The sequence below is a fragment of the Xenopus tropicalis genome, chromosome 1 (assembly GCF_000004195.4).
Source record: "Xenopus tropicalis strain Nigerian chromosome 1, UCB_Xtro_10.0, whole genome shotgun sequence".
Lineage (NCBI taxonomy): Eukaryota > Metazoa > Chordata > Amphibia > Anura > Pipidae > Xenopus > Xenopus tropicalis.
Window position 1 is genome coordinate 52,166,009 of NC_030677.2, and position 15,149 is coordinate 52,181,157.

The following is a 15,149-nucleotide window of genomic DNA, read 5'->3' on the forward strand; positions in this document are numbered from 1 at the left end:
CACTCTCCATGGAAATAGATAGAGTTTCCATAGAAGCATATGGTGCTAGGGTGGGAAAATGCCAGATCTTGGCCCATTAATCTAATACTAATACGACAGTGAAGAGAGTATGTGTTTAAATGATTTTATTTGTTACTTTAATATAGATCATTTGTTAACTGTTCCAGAAAGCATTAATATGCTGACTGTGCAATAGAAAAATGAAACTGTTAAGTGCAGAATTACATAAACTGTGGAATTTGTAACAAATAATTTACAAGTTAACAGTTATTATGGAAAGGAATATATACAACTAAATTCATAATTATGAAAAATAACCAGCAAGCATCATTACTGCAAACTTCTTCACAGATAAAAATGAATTGGTAAAAGTGGAAGGTTTTTCATATTTCAGCAGTTTTATTTTCCCTTCAGTGAACTGGAAAGAAAACGTGACATTTAGTAGGCGCAAAGTGTGGAACTAACTAGTAAAAATATTGCTATACACATTTGTCATTGCCCAGCTAACAGAAGTGAGGGCAGTCTTTAATAAAGTAAATGTTCTATCAAGTACATTTATAGCATTTGAGGTGCCAGCCGTAAGAGTGAGAAACTGCTGGAGAGTTTGGGAAGTTTAGACATCAATGATACTTCACAGAGAATAACCCGACAATCTAAAACTGTTAAAATCTTCTGCTTTACTACCATTTTGACAGTAGGACCTTCAGCTCCATTTGCTAAATAGGTAGGGCGACAAAGAAGATTTTGTTAAAGATATAAAATGAGGTACAGTTTAACAACTGAGATCTGAGACTACCAGCTCATCTAAAAGATGATAAGGTTTGGATCAAATGCATTTGAGAGAATGTAATTATCAGATATATATTTCAAGTATTTTTTGAATTATTCAGGGTTAATTCATGCCAGACTACACTGATTTTCTGTGCAAATGGCATTCATTGTAATCAAGAGTTCTACTTTACGGGGCCCATTTACTAAACAATTTTGAAATAAATTCATATTTTTTTTAAATTATAGAACAGTTCGGAATGAATGAAGTTTTTTCGTGGTTTTCGGTAAATTTCATCAAAAAAATCGTATTTTTCTCAGAAAATACAAACCTTTCAGAATTCGTTAATGCTTTGATTATACTTTCCTCTGGATGATAATATTCACCAGGTTTGATCTGTCCAGTGCCATTGAGTCCTATGGAAGGCTTCCAAAGCCAGAACTGTTTTTGTGGTGTTTACAAACTTTATGGTCTGAAAATTTTGTGACTTTCGGAACGCAATTGCAATATTTTCGTACGAACGATAAAAGCATTGTTGAGAACTGCAGAAATTATCGTGGTTACTTCGAATTTATACCAAATCGAGTTTCAAGGCCAGAAAAAACGCATTTTAGTAAATGTGCCCCCTGGTCATTCCTATGGGATGTTTAAAAGTGTATTTATCAATGGGTGAAAGTAAGAACTCACCATTTGATAAATACACTTCTAAAAACTCCATAGGAATGACTAGAACATGGGTTGGGGTTTATGAACTAAGCTCTAAACTCCTATTTTGATAAATCTGCCCCTATGTCTACTTTATACTCGGGTTGGAATTTACATTGTACACCACCCTTGGCCTGTTTGTTGTGGTCCTTTCCTTCTCCCCATTGACTGCCCTAATCTCTTTCTTGATGCACAAAGAAACAAGTTTCAATTTTATCATTTAATTTAAAAATAAGGTTAGGCTGCCACCCCACTGTCCACCTCTGTGGAGTTTTGACAACTGCATGTATGTATCTACTAAGAATTGGTTTACTGTATCTGTCAGTACATCCACAATGCCACATTGTAAACCAGGAATTGACAAACTTTAGTTCTTTTAAAGTTCTACCTTTAAAGAAACAGATAAGCAGGACTCATGCTCAACAGTAGTGATGAGCGAATCTGTCCCTCTGTAAACAAACCCCTCTATTCCTTAAGGTAAAGCCTATTAAAAACGGGGTATCCTGCTATAATAATTGTAAGGTTGATATTAAAATAGATTAGTTGGATGAAGGCTGAAACAACCTTATTAGCAAGAACACAGCACTTACCTTCGTTTCTGATCTGACTTGGTCATAGATACAATCCTTCTCCCCACACTCACGCACCCAATCCAACAGATTCAGTACAATCACACAATTGCAAACTCACTTATCTCCACTCATTTGTAACATCACCACTGTATTGACATATCCAGATGAATGTTTTTAAAGATATAATCGTTACATAATTTTTTTACGGTACCAACAGAAAAAAAAACCTCATGCAATGTTTTACATGGTAAACACAAAAAGAGAAAAAGAATAAGTAAGAGAGAGAGGGGGTGAAAGATAGAAAGGAAAAAATAGGTGATTTGTGATATGAAGGAAAAAGAGTGATATACTGCCAATAAAACTGAAGCACTGCTGCAATAGAAATTCAGTGTAACATAGAAGGAAATCTGGCAAAATCTAGATTAATACTATATACTGTATGTATATATATATATATATATATATATATATATATATATATATATATAGTACAATCTTCTGTTCAATGTGAAACTATAATAAAGATACTTAAAATACGTTCTTTAATGCATCTTTTCTTCAAAACATAATGGCTTGCATTTGTACTTCAGAATTTCTTTTAGTGTAGCTAAAAGCCATAGCACAGACTTTAATATTCCTTTCACATTTTCTGTATTACTATTATTTGAAAGCAGAACTTATTTTCTGGAACCTTTCCCCAGGCTATAGAGTTGTGAGACAGCTGAGATCTGACTTGTGAACCTGTAGGGTAAAGAGAACTATAGGGAGTAATGACAGCCACTCATTTTGTAGCTCTTTCTTAGAATTAATGGTGTAGGTGTGTGTTCTCTCTTATTTTGTTGTATATTATTTAGGTATTCTGGCTATATATATATATATATATATATAGTATAAATATAGGTCATAAGTGTTTTGGAGTAACTGAATTGTATAATTATGTGTAGTGATGAGTGAACTCAGGGAATTTTGCTTAAGAGGAAATTTCACAAAATTGTGAAATTTTGCCAAAAGCATTAAAATTAATGAAAAGGTGAAATTACATTACAGTGAAAGAGTTTTAGTTCTCCAATAGCATATATATTCTCCTGCATTCCTTTCCACTATACTACAACTGTTCTTTTAATTTTACAAAAGCAGCTTTTTCCAGTGAATCAGACCACATGGAGAAATTCTAGCATGGATTCTCCAAAAAGTTCACCATGGGGAAAAATTGTACTGGCCATCCCTAATTATGTGTGCGTGTGTGGACATGGGCATGTATAGGCAGTAATATTAACCCAGTCATTTGGCTAATAAAATTAGTGTGATTGGACCCAACATTGTAAAAAGGCAAAACTAGGTCAACTGATACCTAATATACAGTATATGGCCCGATGCAGAAATCACTTCCCTTTTAGCATAACTTCACAACCAATTGGCAAATAGCGGCCCTTGTGTGCAAAACCCTGTAAATGTATGAAAATTTAGCAAATATTATATTCAATCTTAGGGGCAGATGTACCATTTATGGAAACTCTGTTTATCTGGTTTTTATTAAAGGATAAGGGATCCAAACACCCCAAGCTTTCCTGTTAAGTTAAACTCCACCACTGCCAACCACCAATAAGCAGATAGGGATGGGGCAAGTTCAAACCATGGTAGCTTAGCCCTGTAAAAAACAGGATAGCCCCCAAAATCTAAAGCTTGCCACAGTGCATGGCCATATTTGTTGGTGCTGGATGCAATTGGGCCAATTTAAGCAAGTCTACTAGAGGGACCCAATGCAGCTTTACCAGCTGTACAGGAACCTCTAAGTATAGTCAGTAAGGAAAAGATCACATTTGCATCAATGATTGACCTGGTCTAACCAACATGTGGTCTCTCTGAAAATGAAGGATCCTTACCCTGTGATGTATGCACCCATTTAGATCTGTATCTGTGTATCTTTTCTGCATACCACAGTTAATCTGAAAGTCCTGGGGCATTATCCATTCAAACTGAGCTTTAACAGGCATACATTGGTGCATGCTGCAGTGTATACAACTATTACTTCATCTTATCATTTTCTTTCTGTAAATAGTTGCATATCTCCAAACATTTGAAAACAGGACAATTCTGGCACAGTCCTGGCCACCCCCTGATCCGCCACAGAGGCAGTACTATGGTGCAGTGTTCATGTAAAAGTCATGATAAAGATCACTATTTGGTGCATAGGCAGACATAGGTAACATTTTTGCTCTGTTGCCAGCTTTATGTTATTGATGTTTACAGTGCTTACATTGCTTTGAAGTTTCCTATGAATTTGTACGTTTTTATAAACCAGTATAACTGACTTACAGCTGACTTTAGAACTGAGTGGCTTCTATGTTGTGTGTTTTGTATTCAAATGTCAAGCTTGGTGACTAGATAGATTAGATATATACATTTATAGGGGTGTTAAGGTAAAGCTAAGAAGAAGAAAAAACAGATCTACGCCATAATATATTAAACTAGTCTGATGCTGATGAAATGCTAAATACTAGAATAAGCATTTCATTTTATGTTTCATGATACACCTGCTTCTGATAGGAGTGTTTCAAAGGATATACTGTAAGTCACTGATTAGCTGGTTAAAAATACAGGGATGTTATTCAGAATGCTCAGGACCTGGGGTTTTCTGCATAAGGGGTATTTCTGTAATTTAGATCCCCATTCTTTAATCTTTAATCATTTAAACAACAATTAATGATATCTTAGTCGGGATCAATACCTGTACCAAAGAAGAATCTTACTAATGTCTCTGCATATAAAATGAAGCTGATCACTATAATTATGTAAATAACAGATGAAATGGACAGTGATTGTAAAACGAATCCATGTTTGATGATGATTGATATTACCCAAAAACACCAGGATGTACAGCCAATCAGTTATGAACATCCTGTAGAAACACAGAACAAGAGGGGTGCATGTCCATGACACTGATAACCATTTTTGAAAATAATATGCTCAGAATGGAACAATGATAATTTGACACTGACGAAGTTAAAAGTTAGGAATGTAAAAAAAAAATGGAACCTACTTCTCATTTAGTTTTAATAAAAAGTTTGCCCAGGTGCAGTATCACTTACCAACCAATAAGATGTTTGCTTTTATGCAGGTAACCAGTAAATTCTACCTGTTGATTATAGGGTATGAAAATATGATCTGGGATACCACCAGACTTTATTAATACTCATAGGCGTGTCCCTCACCCTTAATTTAAAGGGAAAGTGCTAACCATAAAATATTACAGCCATCAAAAGAGCACAAACCAAGCAGCATATATCTATCTCACATTGTTATGCCCCTTACTGTGTGTTAAAAAAACAGCTAAATTGACCCTGTTCATTATGCCCCCTTGGAGCCAAAGTTCCCAACTTTTTAATCCAATATTTCTCATGCTTTAGCAAGATTCGGGCTCTGCCTCCCCCCCCCCCCACCGTCTGGGGGCTGGGACATGATCTATTCCAGTATACGTAAATGTTGGTAATCTATGCCCCATCTCCAAAAAATGTTTTTCTACTGGTTTAATTGTTTTTTTATCACGGAAGGCCGTGCTTATAGCAGACCTATGTCCATCTATCCAGATGTGAAGAGTCAATTCAGTTTTCCCCACGTATGATAATCCACATGGACAAGTTACCATATAGATTACATGGGTCGTGGTACGTGTGATATGGTGTTTAATTTTAATTTTCTGTCCCGTCTGGGGGTGGGGAAAATACTCACCCGGAGCCATATATCTACACGATGTACATTTCGGGCATTCATAACAACCCGGCTTATTCATTTTGAGCCACATGGATAGTTTTATATATATATATATATATATATATATATATACACAGTATATCTATACCATTTTTTTGCTATGGGCATGCACTCCTCATGTTTTATATTTCTATGTGGACTAGTTATAGCAAGGGTTTAATGCTAGTTCATGTCTATAGGGTCAAGAAACTAAGTGAATATTAATCTAGGTTAACAGGCAAACATTTCTGTTTTAATTAGGTACATTCAGTTCCAAAAATGCTGCTAATTCTGATAGCAAAGGAAAACTTTGATGATGATGGTTTCTCAAAGTCAGCTCCTAGCTACTGTATGTACTTCAACTGAGCAAAGAAACTTATCAGAGATTCTCATCATATTTACTTTTTCTGAGTTACCATAGAAACCTCATGAAGGTCAAACTGGCCAAACAGAGTAGGTATTTACAAAGTTTCAAACAAAATTTCAACACCTAAAAAACTATGAATGCAGCTTTTAAGAACATATATAAACACTGAGCATTTGAAGCATTCTGTAAAATATATATTATATATTTTGTGGATTAAAAAATATTGGATTGTTTGAGGGATTAAAGGAAAGAGAGATATAGGGCAACCAATCTAAATCCTGTGGCAAAGTTTTGAGGCCTCAACTGGTAGGAAAAAGGGGCCCTAGCAAATAGTCAGGTTACTGGTGCCAAACTTCCCCACATATCCGATAATCACATTTATACCTACTATTCTTTAATACAAATCAAATACATTTTATTATTTTTGTCAACAACTCCCAAATACAGTGGCTTGCCTACTTAATAAATGCGTATTCCCCTTTCTCTTAATGTAAACGTCTTAATTGTTTCTCTGTTCTTTATTGATATTAGAATATTAAGATGTATTGCGCATATGGAGTATTGTGTTATAGATGAATACGCAGGATGTGTATGCATTCAGCAGCAGAGCCCATCTGTGGTTTTTAGCATATTTAATGCATGCATATGCCTAGGGGTAGAATCAATAATAATATACTTTGAAAAATGTTTTGTTTAATATTTAAATGTCTAACTTTCCTATTCTTAAACTCCTCAATGGGAGGCCCTCTCATCTTCTAAACCAGGCATTCGATTTGCTTTTTATTAGTGCAGAAGGTGTTTTCTAAGTGGAAACAGCTGGTTTAGTGTTCTTTCCCATCCTACCTATTACTATACTTTCATTGCTGTTATGCTTGTATATCTTAATGAATGTAAATTAATTTGATGCTTTTGACTAAGCCTCTATAACCATAATGTTGCTGCTTTTCAAAAGTGTTGATAATATTTGTAAATGTTATAAATATAAATACAGTATACAGGGAGGAGCAAACCCTATTCAAGTCCAAATGCCCTTGGTGCAGGTCAAAAAACAAAAATATAATAGAAAGAGTGCCGCACACAAACCCTGAGGAAGAGCACAGATTGTGCTCGAAACATTGGAATTTTATATATTATATTAGTATATTATATTATATATTATATATTATTATATTATATATATTATTATATATACTGTAAAAATGACCAACAACACCGAGATCTCTTGTTAAAAAAAACGTGTATTTTTAAAACAGCTTAAACAGTATATACAGTATATATATATATATATAGAGAGAGAGAGAGAGAGAAGGAGAGCGAGAGAGAGCGAGAGAGAGCGCAAGAGAAAGAGAGAGAAAGAGTACCACACGCTCAGGGACTTGGTGCAAAAGAAAATTCCCAGAGTTTCTTCAATAAACTTTTTCCCTGAGTGTGCGGTACTCTTTCTCTCTCTCTCTCTATATATATAAAGAATATAAAAATATTTATGTATACAGTATATGGAGAGCATACCTATACAGATATAGCCTTGGGCTGTGGATACTGCCCTCTCCCAAAGGTATACATACACCATGGTGCCAAATAATCAGATCAGCCTCATTTAGTCCACCTAAATGGCCAAACCAGGCAAAAAGTTGCTTATTTGTGTTTGGGGGACCTCTGAACTACATGCTTACTGTAGGAAAATATTTGTACCTATGCAGTATCAAGCATCAAATATAAAAATGTTACTGTATTGTTCTTATTTATAGATGTTCTTTTTCTTAGAAATTAAAACCTAATCACCCAGCATATGTTGACTAAACCTACATTAGTACAATGTACAGTGTAGAAATATGCAGCTTCATCCTGCATGGCTGAATGGAGAAAATAAGGAATTATAGACTAATTATGGTTAGTTAAATTAGAATGTTTCAATCAATGCACCAATCTATTCTGTGTAATGTAACACAGCTAAGGGTTATGTCAGTGTATTCTCTCCTGCTCTCTTTGATGTGCTCTTCGTTAAAGTGCATTTGATAAGCTGACAGAACACTATAGAGTAGTGAATAAATGGAATATATAGGCAAGCTCCCTTGCACTATGCACTAAGTGGTGCTGAATACAGTTAATTAGAAATGGATGTTGTGGAAGCTGCACCATTATACCTTGACATTAGGATCATGTTTAACTACAGCCTGAGCACATTTTGTAATAGTCATGCATAATTACTGTCAGATGACTCTTGTTCTCTCAGTTCACTGCATGGAGGAAAAGTTACATTAGCAGACGGTCAAATAAGGCAATCTTCTTAAATATTTCCTGGCTATCAAGGTTAATTATGTGCAAATACAAAATGTGCATGCTATAATATGTCTTGTCTGTTTAACAGCAGGCTGTTAGAAAGCTATTAGGCATTACACTAAATGAATATGGACAATGGCCATGGCGCAATACAGTGTTTTATGTAATTATTTCACACTGCAAAAATTGGTTTCTGCAAGAATAGTTTGAAAGAGGCAGCAGCATGCAGAGGGAACATTGGGAACATTGGGAACATTAGCTCCTTTCTCCGGGCAGGTGACGGATACTGGGATTACTCTGTTCACTAGATTGTAACTTATACTTCCAGTATGTTCTTATGTGTTTCATCACAGGCAAACTATTCTGCTGTACACTGGAACACATAAAAATGCAGAGCACGACAATCTCATGTTGAAACATCTGTGAATATAGAGCTTTAGTGTGCAGTTTACTAAATTATTTTAGAAAAAACCTTTGCCAACAAATAAGCATATGCAAGGGTTACATTTTCCACTTTCATGTTCACACGGCGACATTCAACCCTTCAAATCCTAATTAGCATATGCATGAATGAATCTGAACCCTACCGAAAAAGGCTGGTCGAATACCGAACTGAATAGTGGATTCCGTGCATTCCTACTTTATAAATAGTTATCCATACATACTTATATACGATGGCACATAAGGCAAACACAAACCCCAGGTAAGTGAATGGGTTCCAGTCTAGGCATGTTCTTTAGCCTATAACCTTTGGCTTCAGGGCTGGCCCTCAACTACTTGTGCTGCCAGGACTTACCTCATGAGAATCCAGGAAGAATCTTGGAAGAAAGGAAGAGAATCCAGGGATAGGAGAAGGAACTGGTAACAGTCTTATAATCATTAGGCCAGCTAATATAATCATAAGGTAATCTAGAAAGTAGTAACAAGCTTGGGTCTGGACCTACATTTTGATTGAGTGAGCTCAGAGCTGAGGATTTTATAGACAAACTGATGGTTAACCAACTCAACCTGTGGCCAGATTAACAACAGCTCTAGTGGTAAGAAAATTTGTCTGGAGAAAAATTAGTGAAACGGTGAAATGTGGCTACCACATTAATTTTTTTGATGAAAGCGTGACTTGACGAGACCATGACATATTTGACATGACCACTTATGTGACACAACTGCGAATCTGTTGATGTGACCGTGACATATTTGACATGACCACTTATTTGACACAACTGCAAATTTGTTGACGCAACCGTGACATATTTGACATGACCACTTATTTGACACAACTGCAAATTTGTTGACGTGACCGTGACATATTTGACATGACCACTTATTTGACAAGCCTGCTACTTTTTCCTCACTCAGTGAACTTTTTGTGACTGCAAATTTTTGCAAAGAAATTCACCAATGGCAAAATGTGGAATTTTCCAGTGAATCCATGCCTGGTGAAAAAAATGTATCTCATAATACCTATAATACTTTCAGTGCTTAATGTATTGAGCCTTCAGTAATACATTCTCCTCTATATCCTTGTCAAAAAATGCATAGCTTGTTTTTCTACATATAAATGTAGCTAAAAAAGGATTTTCTTAGACTCCATTAAAAAATAATTGAGCTTTGCTGCTTTTTTCCTTGAAAAATACATGGTCTACACAGGCCCAAGGCTATCCATTAAACTCCCCATGCTCTTGCACTGCTGGTGTTTGTTAGGGATCTAGATCTCTGACAGACATGTGTCATTGCTGTGTTTATATTCAAAAGCTGTAGACAGTGCTTGCTGAACAAGGAATCACATCTTGTATGAAATGGCTGAATCCTACCAAACAACTTCTTGAAATGTAGAGCGCCTCGGTCCTATTCTTATACAAGATGAACAAAGCATGAAATACATGGATTGTTTATTTTATGAAGATCTAACAGCAGCTTACAATCTTATTGTGACATCTAACCAGTGTTAAGGCTTTATAGTACTGTGGGCATATAAGTGCAGTGACTGTGTTATGTAGATGCACGTTTGCCATTATATATTTTTGGTTAAAAAGGAAGATAACCATATACAGAGGTGTAAAAGCAGGAGCACTGTACAAAAAAATATATTCTTATATTGAACATACACTTGTTCTCATATAATTCAAATAACGCCATTGAATTGTCAAAGGATTTCCAGCATTTAATTTTCAAGCAGAAGCGGTTCCCAGTTTGGAACAGGTGTAGTGTATACATTTCCTACATTTTTAATGAAGCTTTTCCAGTAGAGCATATAAGTGTGTCAAGTCTGAAATTAGCTTCGTAGCACTGTGTTAAAATAAATTGGTGGCGTACTGCCTTTTCATTATCGCTTGATCTGCTGAATGCATTGCTACTGTAGATTTGACACAAAAGAGAAACAACACGGCAATGAACATTTTGTAAATATCTACATAAATGGTTTTTATATACTGCCCCAGGCTTTTTCTTAGCGCTTTTGTGATATTCAGTAGGCAGCATATAATTTTGAAACAAATATTGTTAGATATAAAAAGTCATTTTAATAATGACTACATAATATTAAGAGGTGGAAATAGAAAGAAAGTCAAGCATTTCCTTACAAAGGGAACATACATCTAGAGGTTTGGAGTCTGTGTGTGACCCTCCCAAAGGTTTTTACCTGTGAACTGTCTAGCCTTTTAGGTGTACATGAAGCCCAGTGTAAAAGGCACCCAAAAATGGTGCTCACCATCACCACTTATTATGCTGTTTTGTACATAGATTGATAAGCTGGAATGTTTAGATGAACTTGAATGTGTTATAGCTGGCCTGAGGTGTTGCAAAATAATTGTGTATGCCAATGTTGCCCCTATATGTGATGTATAAAATAATCAGTTCATAAAGCAGAACAGCTTAGAAAGCACTGGTTGTTCTTAGAAGCCTGCTTCACTGACAAGCCTTAAAGCATTGGCCTTCCATTAAGGTTTTGCTGCATCTGCGGTACAGAGCAGAGGAATAATAATCATATAAGATATGTCTGTCTTTGATCAGTGTTATCACTACTCCTTAGCAGGGGGCAAGGTATATCTGTAAAGAGTTTAAAAATACATTTTGTGTGGAATCTAATAAAAAAGCACTTAAATATTAACATAACATAAATTCCCATAAAAAAATATTATTTCCAGCCAGAGAAAAAAACTTGCTTTGCCGAAATGCCACAAAATCTTTAACGCTATATAGAGAAGTTTAGCATTATTACTGATAAAAGAATAAAGGTTTCACGCTGAACTCAAATCTAAGTAAAGGCAGCTCTCTGTAGTGTAGCATCCTCAGCTTCATACACACCAACCAGGAAGTGCTTAAAAAAAGAACGAGTGCACAAGGGAAAACTTCCCTAGTGTATCACCAATGGTATAACTGTAAGGTTTCAAAATCCTGTTACCAATTAGCAGGAGATGTGAGTAAAATGTAAGGGTTAGAGATGTAGCGAACTGTTCGCCGGCGAACTAATTCGCGCTAACATCGGGTGTTTGCGAGTTCGCAAGTTCGCGAACTTTTCGCGTATGTTTGCAATTTGGGTTCGCGTGGCGTTTTTCCGCTGTGTTTTTTCTCAGCCTAAAAACGCCGCACAAGCCACACATGGCGTTTTTCAGCAAATCCCGTTTCCATGGTGCTAATAGTGCGAAATAGCAAAAAACGCTGCGTATTTCCGCTAGGTCTGCCAGCTGCCTTTGCGGTTTTACGCAACGCTGTGTCAACAAAGTATTTTTCAGAGAAATGTTTGCCCTTGATCCCCCTCCTGCATGCCACTGTCCAGGTCGTGGCACCCTTTAAACAACTTTAAAATCAGGTTTCTGGGCAGAAATGGCTTTTCTAGGTTTTAAAGTTCGCCTTCCCATTGAAGTCTATGGGGTTCGCAAAGATTCGCAATTTTTGGCGTAAGTTCGCGAACGGGTTCACAAACTTTTTTTTGAGGTTCGCTACATCCCTAGTAAGGGTCCACCAGTGCTCCCCCTCCCACCTATATACTCACAAACACAATATTAAGGATTGCTTTTCAAAAGACAACTTGATCCATCAGCATTTCAGCAATGGCAACCCATTTAATCAATGTGAGAAAAAAACAACAAAAGATACCATTGTGCATTAGCATTTTTAATGATCATAAATAATAAAACAGATTTTGTTGATAAAAGTTGTTAAAAGTGCAAGCGGTAAAAATATCATAAGAGGAGACACTGACTGCTCCTGGCTAGCAACCTAAACATTATTACTGAACTTACTGGTTGTACATACTGAAAAGAAAAAAATACATGAATATTATTAAAACTATATATATATTAGTTGAAGATCATCTATGTTGTATCTGATCCATCCTCAGCACGCCTTCATACTGTAAATTATCTACTGTATTACTCACTAATGCACCCTTTAACATTGATAAGCTTATTAATTTATTGCTTTTTACTCTCATCAAGGGTTCTTTGGCCATGAAGAAAGACATTTTGGAACCTGTGAAAATAGATTCTGTGGACTTGGGAGGCACTGTGTGGTTAACAGAGAGACTGGACAGCCAGAGTGCATGTGTATGGAACACTGCAAGCCTCATTTCAAACCTGTTTGTGGTTCTGATGGAGAATTTTATCAAAATCATTGTGAAGTACATAGGGCAGCTTGCATAAAAAGGCAGAAAATTTTCATGGTTCACAATGAAGACTGCTTTTTTAAAGGTAAGATTATTTTTTCTTTAATTATTTTATGAATATATCTTTAATTCTGGTGCTTTACAAATGTTATTTATCGTAAAGCACATGTTTATTCCATTAAAGCAAATCAAAAATATTTGTATTCAAAAAGTGGACTTCATGAACAAATTAACTTGTAGAATGTAAGCTCTTGTGATCAGGGCCCTCCCCTGATTGTTTCCTAGCAATATCTATTTGCAACTATGAATCGGTTCTGGTGAAATGTTTGGTATTTGTATCCCTCTATGTATGGTCACTTCCCCAGTATTTCGTATCCATGGTTAGGGAAAGAATCCTTGGAGACTTTGAAACTTCTAATTTTTATGGCATTTTTCGCAGTTGCAGATATCAATACTATTCAAGTTGGTTAATGTTAAATAATAAGAGTAACTGTATCCTGCATATACAGGAAAGAATCCAGGAGATATATCATCAGCTAGAGCAGGGATCCCCAACCTTTTTTACTCGTGAGCCACAGTCAAATGTAAAAAGACTTAAAGAGCAACACAAGCATCATAAAAGTTCACAGAGATGAAGGTCTAAGGGCTAAGATTTGCTACTAGGTAGCCTCTATGCACACTATCAGCTTACAGGAGGCTTTATGTGGTAGTAAATCTTGTTTTTATTCAACCAAAATTTGCCACCAAGTTAGGAATTCAAAAATAACTCCCTGGTTTGGGGGCACTGAGAGCAACATCCAAGGGGTTGGTAAGCAACATGTTGCCCCTGAGCCACTGGTTGGGGATCACTGAGTTGAAGTCAACAATGGACGGCAGACCATTTGACTGTGATATATGGGCTTTAGTTAAATGTGTAAAGCAAAAAAGAACTAAATATGTTGAGTGGAAATATCTACATTATCTATTTTCTTGGTTTTCCAACCCTTATAGAGCAGTTAACCGTGACCAGGTTTTAATGCATCAGATGTTCAGTACACCCAAAGCTTCAAACTTGGTAATAAAACTCCCCCCAAAGATGAACTTGAACAAAAAGATTTTTCCTTTTCTTGAAGGTTTATATTTGCTCCATTATGGTATTGAATGCATTACCCAAGCTAAAATGTGTGCGTATTGATGATATTCTTTAAAGGTACTTGCATCCACCATAATGATGCTGGAATTGTAAGATAAAATGCTGCATTGAGGGTAAAAAAACATGACAGTTTGCATCTTGTCATGGGTTTATTTATTGTTTTTTTGCATCTTTATTATATATCCTATAACATACTAAAAGTTAACTTAATCTCCTGTATTAGTAATAAATACATTGAATATGTGTCCTCATCAAAAAAATCCATGAGAAACACACATATGATATCAGTCATTTTGATCAATCTGACAATCAGGGTGACTATACATCAAGCAAGCAATCTCTTTAAATAGAACAATATACCAGCAAATTGCTTTATGTGCATGGTGACACCTTTTCAAAGCATTTTTTTTAAAGGAGACAATGATTTATTGTTTTAATTATTATAATGCCATTGCAATTTTTGTTTTTGCTTAGCTTATGGGAATTAATAAAACAAATTGCATCTTTCAGAAAGTCTCATAAAAAGTAAAATGCACAGCATTATAATTCTGCAGAAGAAAAAGTCCACATGTTATTTTATGTTAACCAAGCGTAACAAAACTGCCACGGGCATTACTGTCTAAAGTATTTGGGATCAGAAAGGGATGTATGGAACAGACACAGTGCAAATTGACAGTGTTCTTGGTTCACACAGACACTGTGGTTTTGGGAAAGAAATGCTGATCAGTTAGCTGATAAAGGGCATAGAGCCCAAAATATGTTGCGTGATTTCATCATATACAGTTATCTTATTTTATATTTTATTAATCAATCTATTATTTTTTATATAATTTATTATTTAATTGTATGCTTTATGGTTTATATGGTGTATACACAGCACATATTTTGTATAAAGTTTAACCATCACTCTGTGGTCAGACACAAATATATCACCAAGAAAAATTAAATTTTTAACATACATAAAACGGTGT

The 15,149-nt window shown here is 35.6% G+C and overlaps 1 protein-coding gene across 2 annotated transcripts in view; it reads left to right on the top strand.

Annotated features, from left to right (window-relative positions):
• Positions 1-15,149, top strand: part of fstl5 (follistati like 5) — a 262,487-nt gene that overhangs the window by 109,287 nt on the left and 138,051 nt on the right. For both annotated transcript variants that reach the window (XM_002934742.4, XM_004911161.3), the window contains exon 4: positions 12,880-13,131. In XM_002934742.4, the coding sequence (XP_002934788.3) occupies positions 12,880-13,131 (252 nt within the window). The remainder of the gene's footprint in view (positions 1-12,879; positions 13,132-15,149) is intronic.